Source organism: Uloborus diversus, chromosome 4, assembly GCF_026930045.1.
Source record: "Uloborus diversus isolate 005 chromosome 4, Udiv.v.3.1, whole genome shotgun sequence".
In the NCBI taxonomy this organism is placed as follows: Eukaryota; Metazoa; Arthropoda; class Arachnida; order Araneae; family Uloboridae; genus Uloborus; species Uloborus diversus.
Window position 1 is genome coordinate 122,300,204 of NC_072734.1, and position 12,852 is coordinate 122,313,055.

Here is a 12,852-nt window from a genome sequence, read left to right on the forward strand (position 1 = left end):
TCAGTTCGAGAAACGAGAACATCCAGAAATGGAAGGCAATTATTCTGTTCTTTTTCACAAGAGAATTGAATATGAGGATCAATGGAATTTAAAATGGATAAAGCATCATCAATGCTTAGTTGACCGTGGTTCATAAGAACAAAACAGTCATCAACATAGCGAACATAGAATTGAAACTGTAGTTTCTGAAACAACTTGACCTCAAAGTAATGCATGTAAATATCACTAAGGATGGGGCTAAGTGGGTTTCCCATTGCCAAACCATCCAACATAGTATAAAATTTACCATTAAAAACAAAGGAACTTTGCCTTAGACAAGTATGAGTAAGGAAAACTAAATCCTCAATTTCCTTAGAGGTAAAATGAAATTCAGACAGTCTACTCTGAAGGCATAACAATGAACCCTCGACCGGAACGTTCGTAAATAATGAGTTCACATCAAAAGAAACCATAAAAGAATTATTTGGAACGCAATTCTGAATTTTTTTGACAAACTCGATAGAGTTTTTTACAGTGAATACATTATTACTCATAAGAGGAGAAAACACAGAGACTAAATATTTTGCAAGTTTATAAGAAGCCGTACCAATATTGGAAACAATCGGTCTGAAAGGAATGCCAGCTTTATGTACCTTGGGTAAAGCATAAAATCTAGCGCAATTAGCAATAGAAGGAATAACAGAGCGTTTAACATTTATTGGAATAGACTGAACAGACTTGACAGCCGAAGAAATAGTCTTTAACTCATTTTCACTAGGATCTTTAGAAATCTCTAAGTATGGACCAGAAGAAATCAAATCATTAGTTTAGTTCTTAATAGAACTTTTAACACTAAGAATTTAGTTGTTCTGCCTTTCTTCCCTGGTATCAGTTTTCAGGTTGCTAAGATTCTGAAGCGATTCCAATTCCAAGTGGTATTTTCTCCTATCAATAAACTTTCTTTCTCTTCTCTTAAAGATTCTATTCACCCTCTTAATTGCTGTGGGATCTATAAAATTGTTTGCAATTGCGGACTCGGATACATCGGACAGACCCGCCGTTCTTTGAAATTTCGGTTAAAAGAACATCAAAGCTATGTGAGAAAACAACAGCTGAATAAATCCAGTATTGCTCAACACTGTTGGGAATCGAATCACTCTTTTGATTTTAACTCTTATCAAATTATCCAAAAATGCCCCAATTCGTTGGATCTTGATTTTTGGGAATCTTTTCACATCCTGAGGAACCGTTCTAATTTAGTTAACGATCTTACTGCAATTCCCTATTTTTCCTCTGTGTGGACTGCTTTGTTAAAATTGGTTTAGATTTTCTATTATTTTTATGTAAACGTCGTACATTTCTTACTTTTATTTTTTCATTTTTTGCTTTCTTATTTCGTTTTGTGATTAACTAATTCCAATATGTTTATCCTTCACTCTGTTTTTTCTGCATTTCTCCATTTGATACATTGCTTCCATACATAGTTTTTCCCGCTGGTAAATTTATTGCTAATTTATTCAGAGTGGTTTCATTTTTGGACTTTTTGCATTGTTTATGGGTTTTCTTTTAAAATTTATTACTTAACGGTTTTTTCCTGATGGAATTATATAATAAATTTTGTCTCCATGTGTCATTTTATCTTTTTTGTTTTGTTTAATTTCTATTTTTTGATATTTATACTACCTCCTGTTCCACCGTGTTGCTTTTTTCGGATGACTTTTCATCCAAAAGCTCACACTTCTTTGCATTGAAAAAGGTGTTCCTTGTAACACCGAAACACGTGTCTGCAATCAATTGCAAGTTTTGTGCTTAATAACGTTGGATTACTGACATTTTAATTTTTCAGCACAAAGGTATTTATTCTTTATTCTTTATAAAAGTACTGCTTTATAATTTAAGTGAAGCTTTACTTAATGCTGGTGGTGTTTTAGCTTCTTTGTCTTTTTTCTTCTCTTTAGAAAAATCTGTATGAGTTTCTCTTTTTCTGGAATCAGACTTCTTAGAGGTGGATTGATGACATCTAAAAATAAATTTGATAAAAGAAAAAGTAAGTGAAAGGGAAATTTGTTCTGTAATTAGTTTAGTAATAATATTTAGACGCTTTTAAAACGTAATTGAACAAAAGATGAGAATACAGTACCCCAAAACAAAAGTAAGTTTAATAACTTTACTTCTAGAAAGAGCTCTAGAACCAATCCCCCCCCCCCCCCAAAAAAATGTCTCCAGTGACCCAAGTTTGTTTATTAGCATGACAAAGTTCAGTTTACTGTCTGTTATTGGAAATCTCAAAAGTTTGGATTTTGAAGAAGGGGAAAGTTTTATCTGTTTGCAGTGCCACATCTGCATAAAACAAAATAAAAACACCAAATCTTAAACCGTGTGTTGTCAAACAAAATGAGGATTTACTGTGCATGCTTTTACAGTGAAACCTTAACCTAACATATCCCACATTTAATGTAGGGGTGATAGTGGACTCAAGCTCTCAAGTAAAATTTTCAGAAACTATGAGAAAGCTCGACCTCCCCATGTTTTACACTGCTTTTACAATTGCTACTTATTTAATTTTTTTCATTATCACACCACTGTATGGTTTCCTGGTAGGATTATCTAGTGAATGTTGTGATTTCAGAAATATTGAATTTAAATGATTTGGGAGTTGATGACAAAGACAAAACTTTCCTCTTGAAGAACAGTAATTGGGTAAGCATTCTTTTCAAATAAAGACGGATAAGATAAATTATTATAAATGATCATTCCTGTTTGGGATGCAATTAACACACAAGTAACAAAAACAAACTTAAAATAAAATAACAGCTAAATAAAAAAAAAAGCAATAAAAGATATGCAATATAAACTAAAATATAATTCTTGGTTGGTATTCCATTTTTGACCTTCTCCAATCTAAAACATAATGTTGTATTTTTTTGTACGCCTAAATGGTACCATATCCCAAGTTATTGCTGTAATGGTTTAATATATATATATATATATATATATATATATATATATATATATATATATATATATATATATATATCACAGAATTTTCAAACATTTGAGTGATTTTATTTTTAAACGTCTATATGTATTACTTCAATAGTTTATTATTTTTTAAAAATTATATCACAGAATTTCCACACATTCGTGTGATTTTACTTTTAAACATCTATTAGCTAATGTGAGCAATTTTTATAACTGAAGCACCTACACGCAGAGGGGTGGAAGTAACAGAATGATAAAAACTTGGAGATAACTATAGTTGGTCAAGCCTAACCTGGCAGCATTATAAAGACTCTGCTGATCCGAATCACAGCATTAAGACGCTGCCAGGTTAGGCTTGCCCCAACTATAGTAAAAATGGTAAACTTTCTGCCATCTGTTTTGTGGCAAGACATAATAGTAACCCTAGCAAGTGCTGCTATACAGCATGATTTAGAAAAACTTTTCAATGAAAGCCTACATGTGGTTTGAAGTTTGCATGCATTTCACTCGAAACATTTTAAAGTTCACTTACATCCCTTTGCTTCTTATTGGTTCAATTGCCCCCAAAGTGTTTGGAAATGACAATATGAAACTAATGAATATTTACTTTGTTACATTCATCTGCAATTCAGGAAGAGCCAGCTTGGATCGGGAAGGGGGGATTTCAGGAGGCTGCTTATAAATCTCTGGTAATAGTTCACCAGTGTGACCTCTCCATCTGTATTCATTAGCCTTCTGCAATCTCTCCACAACTTCCACAAACCATGGCTCTTCATGAGTTTCAACTGGTTTTTCTGGTACCTAGAAAATAATCGCCTGTTCAGATAATATCAAATAAGCTTTTCAAAAAGATTTAGTAAACAAATGAATTCTTCTCATCAATGTATTTAAAAGGGATAAAGGGGGTTATCTTGTAATGCCCTTTTTCTTCATTTTTGTAAGAAATATAAGAGTGCCCCCCCCCCCCCCCACCTAATCAAGAGCAAGGGCACTCACCCCCATATACAATAAGACCTCTCCTAAAACCCTCGAAAAAAGAGAAAAATGCCCCTCAAAACACTCCCCTCCCTAAAATTTCAATGGTGCAGTCGGTGATGTAACCTTCCCTAAATCGGTACCCTTGAGAAATAACAAGGCAGAAACATGTCATTATTGCTATATCAGTAATAAATGGCAATATACAACACCTATTTGTATTTTGCTTTTGATATATTTTTTTTATGTCAAACTTTTATTATTACCAATACAGATGAAAATCTTTTTTTCTTTTAAAAATATTTTTCATTGTTTATTTTGATTCAAATCGCTGTAAGATAAATTTCTGTTAAATACAAAATAAATAAATAGTAAATATAATACATTGAATTAAACAAATTTTCGCATTCTTTTGGTGATATAAACAAAAACTTATATAGTAACCCCTCGTACTATCATGTCTCATTATATTCATTTGGATATATCACGCAATAAAACTTTGTTTTAGATTTGAAATCATATGAATAGTAAAAACAGAGAATTGTATTTCTCACAAAATTCTACAGTTTCCTTTCAGCTCATAAATAAAACAGGGATGTATTTCATTCTGCTGAATTCCCTACATCTTTATTTATAATGGTTTAAATTCTTATTTCACTAAAAAACAATTGGAATATTTCAAATTGATTTTTATACTATTAAAAAAAGCAATTGGTAACATAATTTTCTTTTGGTGTCTTTAGACAAATGTTCATCCTTATGTAAGAATAAACTAGATTTATTGTAGATGCACATATCAGTTGCTTGAATGTTAGTTCATTTGTTAGTTTTAACGACCTCGGTTATATCACCTTTTCAAAAGAAATAACCTTGTAAACTGATTTCTGACTCTCTAATATGTCGCCAATAGCATTAAATTGATCACGAAAAACAATTCAATGTCATTAATTGATTCATAAGTTTGTTTTGTATGTTTTATTTCTTCATTAATATAACCCTCCTTGTTATCTGCCAATTTATCTCACTGGCTTTTCCTCTGGCCTGTTCATGACGCATAAACCAAGATTCTTACTGCATTAACAAATATTTCTGAATGCATTAATTAAGACTCTTACATTGCATACAGCAACATTTTTGAGGCAGAATCAACATGTTATTTGATTCAATATTTTAATTTAAAAAAACTTCAGACAAGAATATCTACAATACAAAAAAAAGAAAGGATGAGGACATTGCCCAAGGCAGTGCATTATGTTTTTGGCATAGTCTAACTTATACCATCATTTCTGCCTCTGTGTTTTGTCATTTGCAACAACAGTAAAATATTAAAATAATATTTACGATTATTTAAATGAGAAATTATGAAACCTTTAGAAGTCTGGATGTTTTCTTCCACTGGCCATCCACATAAACATAGGAAGTAAACGGCTTGTACTTAGCTTTGTACTCAGTTTTCACTTTTCTGAAGGAAGCATGAAAACTACAGTTAGTGAATAAAGAAAAATATTTTAAATTCAATTTCAATTAGATTTCAAAACAGCATCATATTCTCTTGGCTAAACTTTTGTTCTAAGATTTGAAAAAAAAAAAAAAAAAAGCAATAGCATTAATTTATTTCATTAGATCAATATTTCTTCCAATGTATTTTAAATAACATTTGTGAGTTAGTTTATTAGAAAACTAATAATATTAAGTTGTAAAATACTATCATATAGCATTTCTTAACATGTAGGACATTTCTTTACATCTGTGTAAAACAGTTTTAAAATCTGATGCAAAAGTAGAGTGCTTTGCTTTTACTTCTTCCTGAAAAATAACTGAATATTGCTGTTTTCTGCCATGCCAAGCACAAAAGTTGTATCTGCAGCTGAGTTCAAAATGAGAAATTGCTGTTTAAAGTTTTAAGGCTCCATGTATTTGATTCAGATGCAACTTTACATGTACATGATAACCAGGACATAAACACAGACTACACAAGTCATGTGCATGATATACACGAAATGTATACAGATATGAATATTTACTATCCATAGTGCTGTATCCATAGTGCCATCCAGTGCTGTAGTTGTTGAGAAACATTTGGAGAAACACATATTATCAGGTGTCATGGTTGACAAATTTTCGTTAGGTAAAAAAAAAAAGAATACTCTTACCAGCTTTACTGCAAAAAGCAGATATTTATTTTGTTCGAAAAAATGATGGTATAAAGCCAATTGACTTTAAATATACCTTATTTGTACAATAATGAACCAAATATTTTGAGGAACAGCACCCAGTTATTGATAAAGCACTGCTAATGCTTTTTAGTTCGAAACAAATAACCAACCTAGGTTAAGTTTTCTTAACATTTCAAAGTTTCTTCAGTTACGCACTCTTACTTCATCTTTTCATTGCAGAAATTTCATTTTACATGCAAGTACATTTTCTAAAACATTATTGAGAAAGTATATAAATTCTGTGCAACAAATCAGTTTTTTAAAGTATAAGATGATTGCCTCCTCATTAGGTCAAAGTTTGAGATACAGAGCTTAAGTAAGAAAAAAAAAGTTGCTGCTAAAGGTTTGGTAGGGCTTTTGCAAATCAGAAAAATGAACATTAATATAAGAACTTTAAACGGTTTATCTTTATTAACTGCATACATTCTCATTACAGTTCATTATTAAAGCAAAAAATCTGTAGTGTCTGTTAAGAAAATCTTACAATTTAAATATCAAGAATCATCAATTTTATATTTTTATTTTGATCGTTTCATCAGTAATTTAAACCAGGAAGAATTTGACAAGGCTTATTTTTTACTTTCTTCTATATCTAATATATATAAGAAAGTATTGGATTTGTGCAAATTTTTGAATTTCAAATTTTGACGGATTCGAACGTTTTGAGGTGTGTTGAGTCTATTTCGACTATTTTTGGAAAATGTCTGTCTGTCTGTGTGACCAGTTTTTTGTGGCAGCTCTACAGCAAAAACTACCGCATGAAATCAAATGAAATTTGGTACACATATATGCCCCTATGTGAACTTGTGACCATCGGTTTTTGGCGCGAATTCCTCCAAGAGGGGTGGAGCAATTGGACGTTTCTTTAGTTATGCATGCCTGCTATTCCCCCGGAAGTAACTGGTGGAACCAAACAAAATTTGGTCCATATGTTGCCCCTAACAGGTACAGGTGCTAATTCAATTTTGGTGTCAATAGCTCAAACGGAGATTGAGCTATGGAACGTTTTTTTGTTGTCAATTGCGACTGTTGTATCTCAAGAAATAATGAACGGAATCAAACAAAAGTTTATCGACAAGTACCTTATAGAGGGTATAAGAGATGGTTCTGTTTTAGTGTCAAACAGCTGAAAAGGCGTAAGGGCAATTGAACGTTCTTTATTTCCAATGTGAGTGCCATATCGCAAGAAGTAATACAACATTCTGGATGAAATTAGGAATAAATGTGAATCCATATGTAAACAGGCGTTGGTTCAATTTTGGCACCAATCGCTCCATGGGCGGCTGATTTTTTTTTGTTGTGTGAATAAAAATAGCTTTATAACTGCAACAATAGGAAAGCTAGATCGTACTAAACTGTCGTCTGCATATTTCGCATGATTTTAATTGTTGGAAAATGACCAGAAAATCAGGGTGATTTAAACTTTTTAACTGTTGCCATCTTGTGCTTGTTAACAAATAAATGTTTGTAATTATTTTAAGGCTTTAAAAATAATTTTCAATTTTCATTCTTTGCTTTGCTTTTGAGATAAATCAGAAATTGGGATGGTCAAGTTTTGGGGTGTGTAATTATGTTTTTGCTGGGAATATTGCTTCCTCATCAAGCATGGGCAGGGATCAGAATAATAATAAAGATATAGAAGAAAGTTTTGTGACAGCCACAACATACTAGTTTAAGGATTGCTATTGCATAGTAAAATACCTCAACAGAACAACTAAAATGACATAAAAATTCACTTAACATACTTTTTGCTATCTTGAGGTTTTTTATCTGGAATAGTAGCTTCTTTTTTCTTTGTGCATTGTCTGTGTATGGCAGCAGCTTTGAACTTTGGCACAGACATGTCTAAAAAAAATCATAATTCATTTTTAATAAATGAAGCAAGCCTTTAAATATTACTAAAAGTTCTAACTAAATTTAAAACAAACTGTCAATGACATCAATAAGTGACTGAAACTATTAAAATGTAAAATAACCAAATCTATATATACAGTATACTTTCATTTTATGCCTTTTTTTACACAGATTTAATTACACATGGTTCAAGATTTGATGTCTATTTTGTTCTGATGCAGGTTTGTAAACAGATAAAAATTTTCCCCATTTCAAAATCCAAGCTCCTGATATTGCAGATAACATGCAAAAAACAGTATTTTGGCTTGCTATTAAGCAAGTTTGGACCACTGGAGACCTTTTTAGTAATTGATTCCACAGCTCTCTCCAGAAGTGAAGTTATTAAACGCACACAATTCAGAACTCATTGGAAGAATTTTTATAAGTGACAAAAGAGGACAAAACCATCAAGGATACTGACAACAATGAGTCATCCCTTGACAACAGCAAATGATTTTTCTGATTTGTTAGTGAAAGGACATCCCGTCATGGAAGTGATGCGAGTGATCATAGATGCGTTAATGCCCTACACTAAGTTACAAAGAAAAATTGATTGATGACTGCCAAAAGACTATCATAACCAGCTTTTTTTACAAACACTAAGTTAATTCATGGTCTTTTAGCAATTTGTGCATATGTATCGAAAACGGTACACATTAAATTTATTTTGTATTTATTTATCACTAGAAATTGTATTCATTTCTCACTTCTTTTAAATCTATGAAACCTAACCTCGATTTTAATACTACAATTAAGTCATAATTTACGCGACATTTGCGTAGAATGTAACTGCCGCTTAAAATGAGGGTCTACTATATACATATATATTTCAAGTAATTAACAGATATTTGGTTCAATAAAAATGTAAAATTAAATCATGAGAAGCAACCATGGCGATGACAGAAAGAATAATTCTTTCTTGTTTTCCCACACAGTCCACATTGGACATACTGTGAGAATTGTAAACTGCTAGTGATATACCGATGTGACTTCTCCAGTTGTTTGCTATTTTGATTCAATGTGTGGGGTCGGTCTAGAAATTCTTTCCCAGACGACACTCATCGTGAGAAAAACATGTTACGCGGGTGTTTTATATCTGTCACCAGTATGGGAGCTGGATAAGTATAAGACCACACGTAAATACGGTTTTTGCTCCCCTTTTCTGAGAAATGTTCGAAATTAGATCTTCAGAATAGCTGAATTCTATCCGAAGCTGGACATTTGTTGTGCACATAAACTTTCTCCGTTTGGTGTGATATGATGTCTGTGACACTATAGGGAACATTTTTCAACCACCTTGTCAACGCGGTTGGAAACCTCCGACAGCAGAAGGAAAAGATCTTAACGCATCTTGTCAACATCGTCTGACTGTTGTAAACAGGGGTGCATTCCCCGCCAAACTAATCCCCGTATATAAGAGAAAGTAAATAGGTGAAAGGGGGAGACTCTCGTAATGCAAAGGGCAGATGAGTCGCGGAGTGTGGCTCTCGCAGTTCAAAATATCTTTGTAACATTAATAATCTGTAATTTGTAATATAGCTGTAAATATTGATATGTTGATTAAACGTCTCTAAAAGACCATGCATTCTCTTGTCGTCTTTACACAAGAGGTGGAAACGGTACAGCTTAAAATGGTGTCAGAAGTGGGGTGCGAAAGATAACCCTGAACTGACTCTTTGCTCATAAAGAAAACGAGGGGAGAAGAAAAGTCGATGCTTTCTCCCGCTCCTCAAAGAATTCCCGAACAGCTGTTTGAAGCGGAGTTTGTTCCGTTCTTCCGAAAAGGGGGCTTTTCGTTTTCGTCTGCTTGCAACGCGGAGAAAAAGAGAAATGACGAACGAAACTGAAACTTTCGCGTCTCTTAAAGATTTGCTGTTCGCTTTGTGAGTGGTCAACCTGACCACAAGATTGTGAGATCACCCTGATCTTAGGATTGCAGCGTTGGAAACGGTCAAACTGACCGAAGGTTTCTGAGTTCTCCAGGATCTCGCTGTTTGCGCTGGAAGGGTCAAACTGACCATATGCTGAAGAGATCACCTTGATCTGTGCAACGTTGGAAACGGTCAAACTGGCCGCAAGTTGCTGTAGCGGAATCCAGTCACGGAGGCTTGTGTTCGCGCTGAAGAGAGGGTCAACCGGACCTGTTTAAGAGCAGAAACGCCGTCAAAGTTCTGCTTTTGTGATCACATTGATCAACCGATAAATGGTCAAACTGACCATTCTGTGAAAAGGTCAAGCTGACCTTCAAAAGTGTGTGTGTGTGTTGGTGGGCAAATCTTGCCGAAGAAAATCTATTGTGCACGTGCCAATTGTGGATTACAAAAAGAAGAAAGGCGCTCAAGAAAATTTGGGGTATGTACCTTTGCTTTTTCTTGAGTTGTCATTGACTTATAGGCCAGTGCCAATAATGTTTGAGACCAAAAAAATTTAGAACAGGATAAAACCAGTTCGAAAGGTAAGAAAATCTAATAACATTAATAGGAAACATAAATTACGGGCGAGCTGAGTTCGGGAAGGGGGGTGTAGGGGGGTTTAAGGGGGGGGAAAACGGTTTATCACGATTTCCGGAAAAACTAAGAGTCCTATCGAAAAAAACTAAATTGCAAAGTTGTTGGTAATAAAAAGATCTACAACTTTTGCATTTGCACTTTTTTTCTATAACCTCAAAATATATGCGAAAAATTCAAAAAAAAACGACTTTTTGGTTTTTTATTTTTATCTCCCACAAAAAAAAAAATTTTTTCACTAAATTTAATGAAAAGTTACCTTATTATGTCCCAAATACACTGTAATTTTTTGGATTTAAAATATTTATTTTTTCTCCTTATTTTGATTCAGTAGTAAAAAACCATCAGAATTTTCAATCAAAAATTCTCACGTCAAAATATCTGATTTTTTAAAAAAATCGGAGCAAGTTTTTTTCGTTGGAATCTCTACTTTTTGATGGTATAAAAAACAATACACAATACTATGGAAACTTTTCGCAAAAAATGAAGAAAATCAAAAAAACTCGAATTTGAAAAAAAAAAATCATCACTATGTAAAATTTTAAGCTATTTATTAAATTAACAGCAAACACAATAATTAACAGCAAACACAATTGGAAAACTGATTATTTTTCATAATATTCAAGGTTACACAGTTCGAAATTGCGGAAATTACTCATTTATCCCATCCTACAGTGTAGCTTGCTATTCGTAACTCCAAAAAACTATAGGGGACACTGCAGTCACCGTCTAATGGTGGATGAGAAGGATATAAAACAAATGCATGCTGTAGCTTGATTTTTAATTATTTTAAGATATTTTTATTTTCAGTTTGTGTCAATGTAACATGAAAAATTTCATTTTTCGAGTAATTAAAGTGTACATTTTAATAAGGAGCTTAAAATTTTTACATAGTTATGACTTTTTTTTTTTTTTCAAATACGAGTTTTTTGATTTTCTTCATTTTTTGCGAAAAATTTCTATAGTATGGTATATTGTTTTTTGTACCATCAAAAAGTAGAGATTCGAACGAAAAAAACTTGCTCCAATTTTTTTAAAAAATCAGATATTTTGACGTGAGATTTTTTGATTGAAAATTCTGATGGTTTTTTACTACTGAATCAAAATAAGTAGAAAAAATAAATATTTTAAATCCAAAAAATTACAGTGTATTTGGGACATAATAAGGTAACTTTTAATTAGATTTAATGAAAAAAAAAATCTTTTTGTGGGAGATAAAAATAAAAAACCAAAAAGTCGGTTTTTTGAATTTTTCGCATATATTTTGACGTTATTGAAAAAAAGTGCAAATGCAAAAGTTGTAGATCTTTTTATTACCAACAACTTTGCAATTTAGTTTTTTTCGATAAGACTCTTAGTTTTTCCGGAAATCGTGATAAACCGTTTTCCCCCCCTTAAACCCCCCTACACCCCCCTTCCCGAACTCAGCTCGCCCGTAATTTATGTTTCCTATTAATGTTATTAGATTTTCTTACCTTTCTAACTGGTTTTATCCTGTTCTAAATTTTTTCGACTTTTTACCATTTTCAAAGCTATTGGCACTGGTCTATTATTGCTATATTAAGTTTTAAGTTTTGGAATTAGCTTAATTCTAATTAGTTAAATGTATGACAGTGCAAATCTTGTACGGGAAAATTGTGTACATTTTAAGTCATTTAAAAGTTAGCTGTGGGAACTCAAGTACGAGTACATTAACTTTCTTTTGCTTTCTAATTAGCTAATTAAGTAATTTCTTGTTGTAAATTTTGTATTCTTTGAAATGGCGTTCCTTGGAAAAGGAAAGAAGCAGGATTTGCTAATCCTGGCGGAGAATTTAGGGGTAATCGTTACTTCAGAGTGGAAAATTGTCGAACTTAAAAAGGCAATTACGAGTTCCAACGATTACGAAGAGGATTTTGTTAGGACCCTCTTCGAAAATATAATCTCCACTAGGAAATTAGAGGAAGAAATAGCTGAAAAAGAGAGGGTAGAAGAATTACAAAGGGCTGAACAGGAGAAACAAAGAGAACATGCATTAAAAGAAAAAGAAATTCAAATGAAACACGAGCTAGAAATGTTAAAATTAAAATGTGAAAACCCTTCCATTTTTGAAAATAATAATGTAGGACCGCCATCTATCGTGTCGTGCTTAAACATTAAGAAACTAATTCCTGAATTTGATGCAAAACAATCGGACATCAGCCTATATCTGGTGATCTTCGAGCGACAAGCAAAGAGAGCTGAAATTCCCGAGGAAAATTGGGTCGCTCATTTGCTTAGCTTGTTGCCACTGGATATAGTGCAGCTGATCGCGAGGGAGC

General features: G+C 32.8%; 1 protein-coding gene across 1 annotated transcript in view; it reads right to left on the reverse strand.

Moving 5' to 3' along the window:
- Window positions 1-12,852, reverse strand: part of LOC129219727 (triadin-like) — a 51,582-nt gene that overhangs the window by 17,455 nt on the left and 21,275 nt on the right. Inside the window, exons 6-9 of the mRNA XM_054854015.1 lie at window positions 7,898-7,997; window positions 5,305-5,398; window positions 3,569-3,762; window positions 1,890-1,999 (exon numbers count right to left, since the gene is read on the reverse strand). Of these exons, the coding sequence (XP_054709990.1) occupies window positions 1,890-1,999; window positions 3,569-3,762; window positions 5,305-5,398; window positions 7,898-7,997 (498 nt within the window). The remainder of the gene's footprint in view (window positions 1-1,889; window positions 2,000-3,568; window positions 3,763-5,304; window positions 5,399-7,897; window positions 7,998-12,852) is intronic.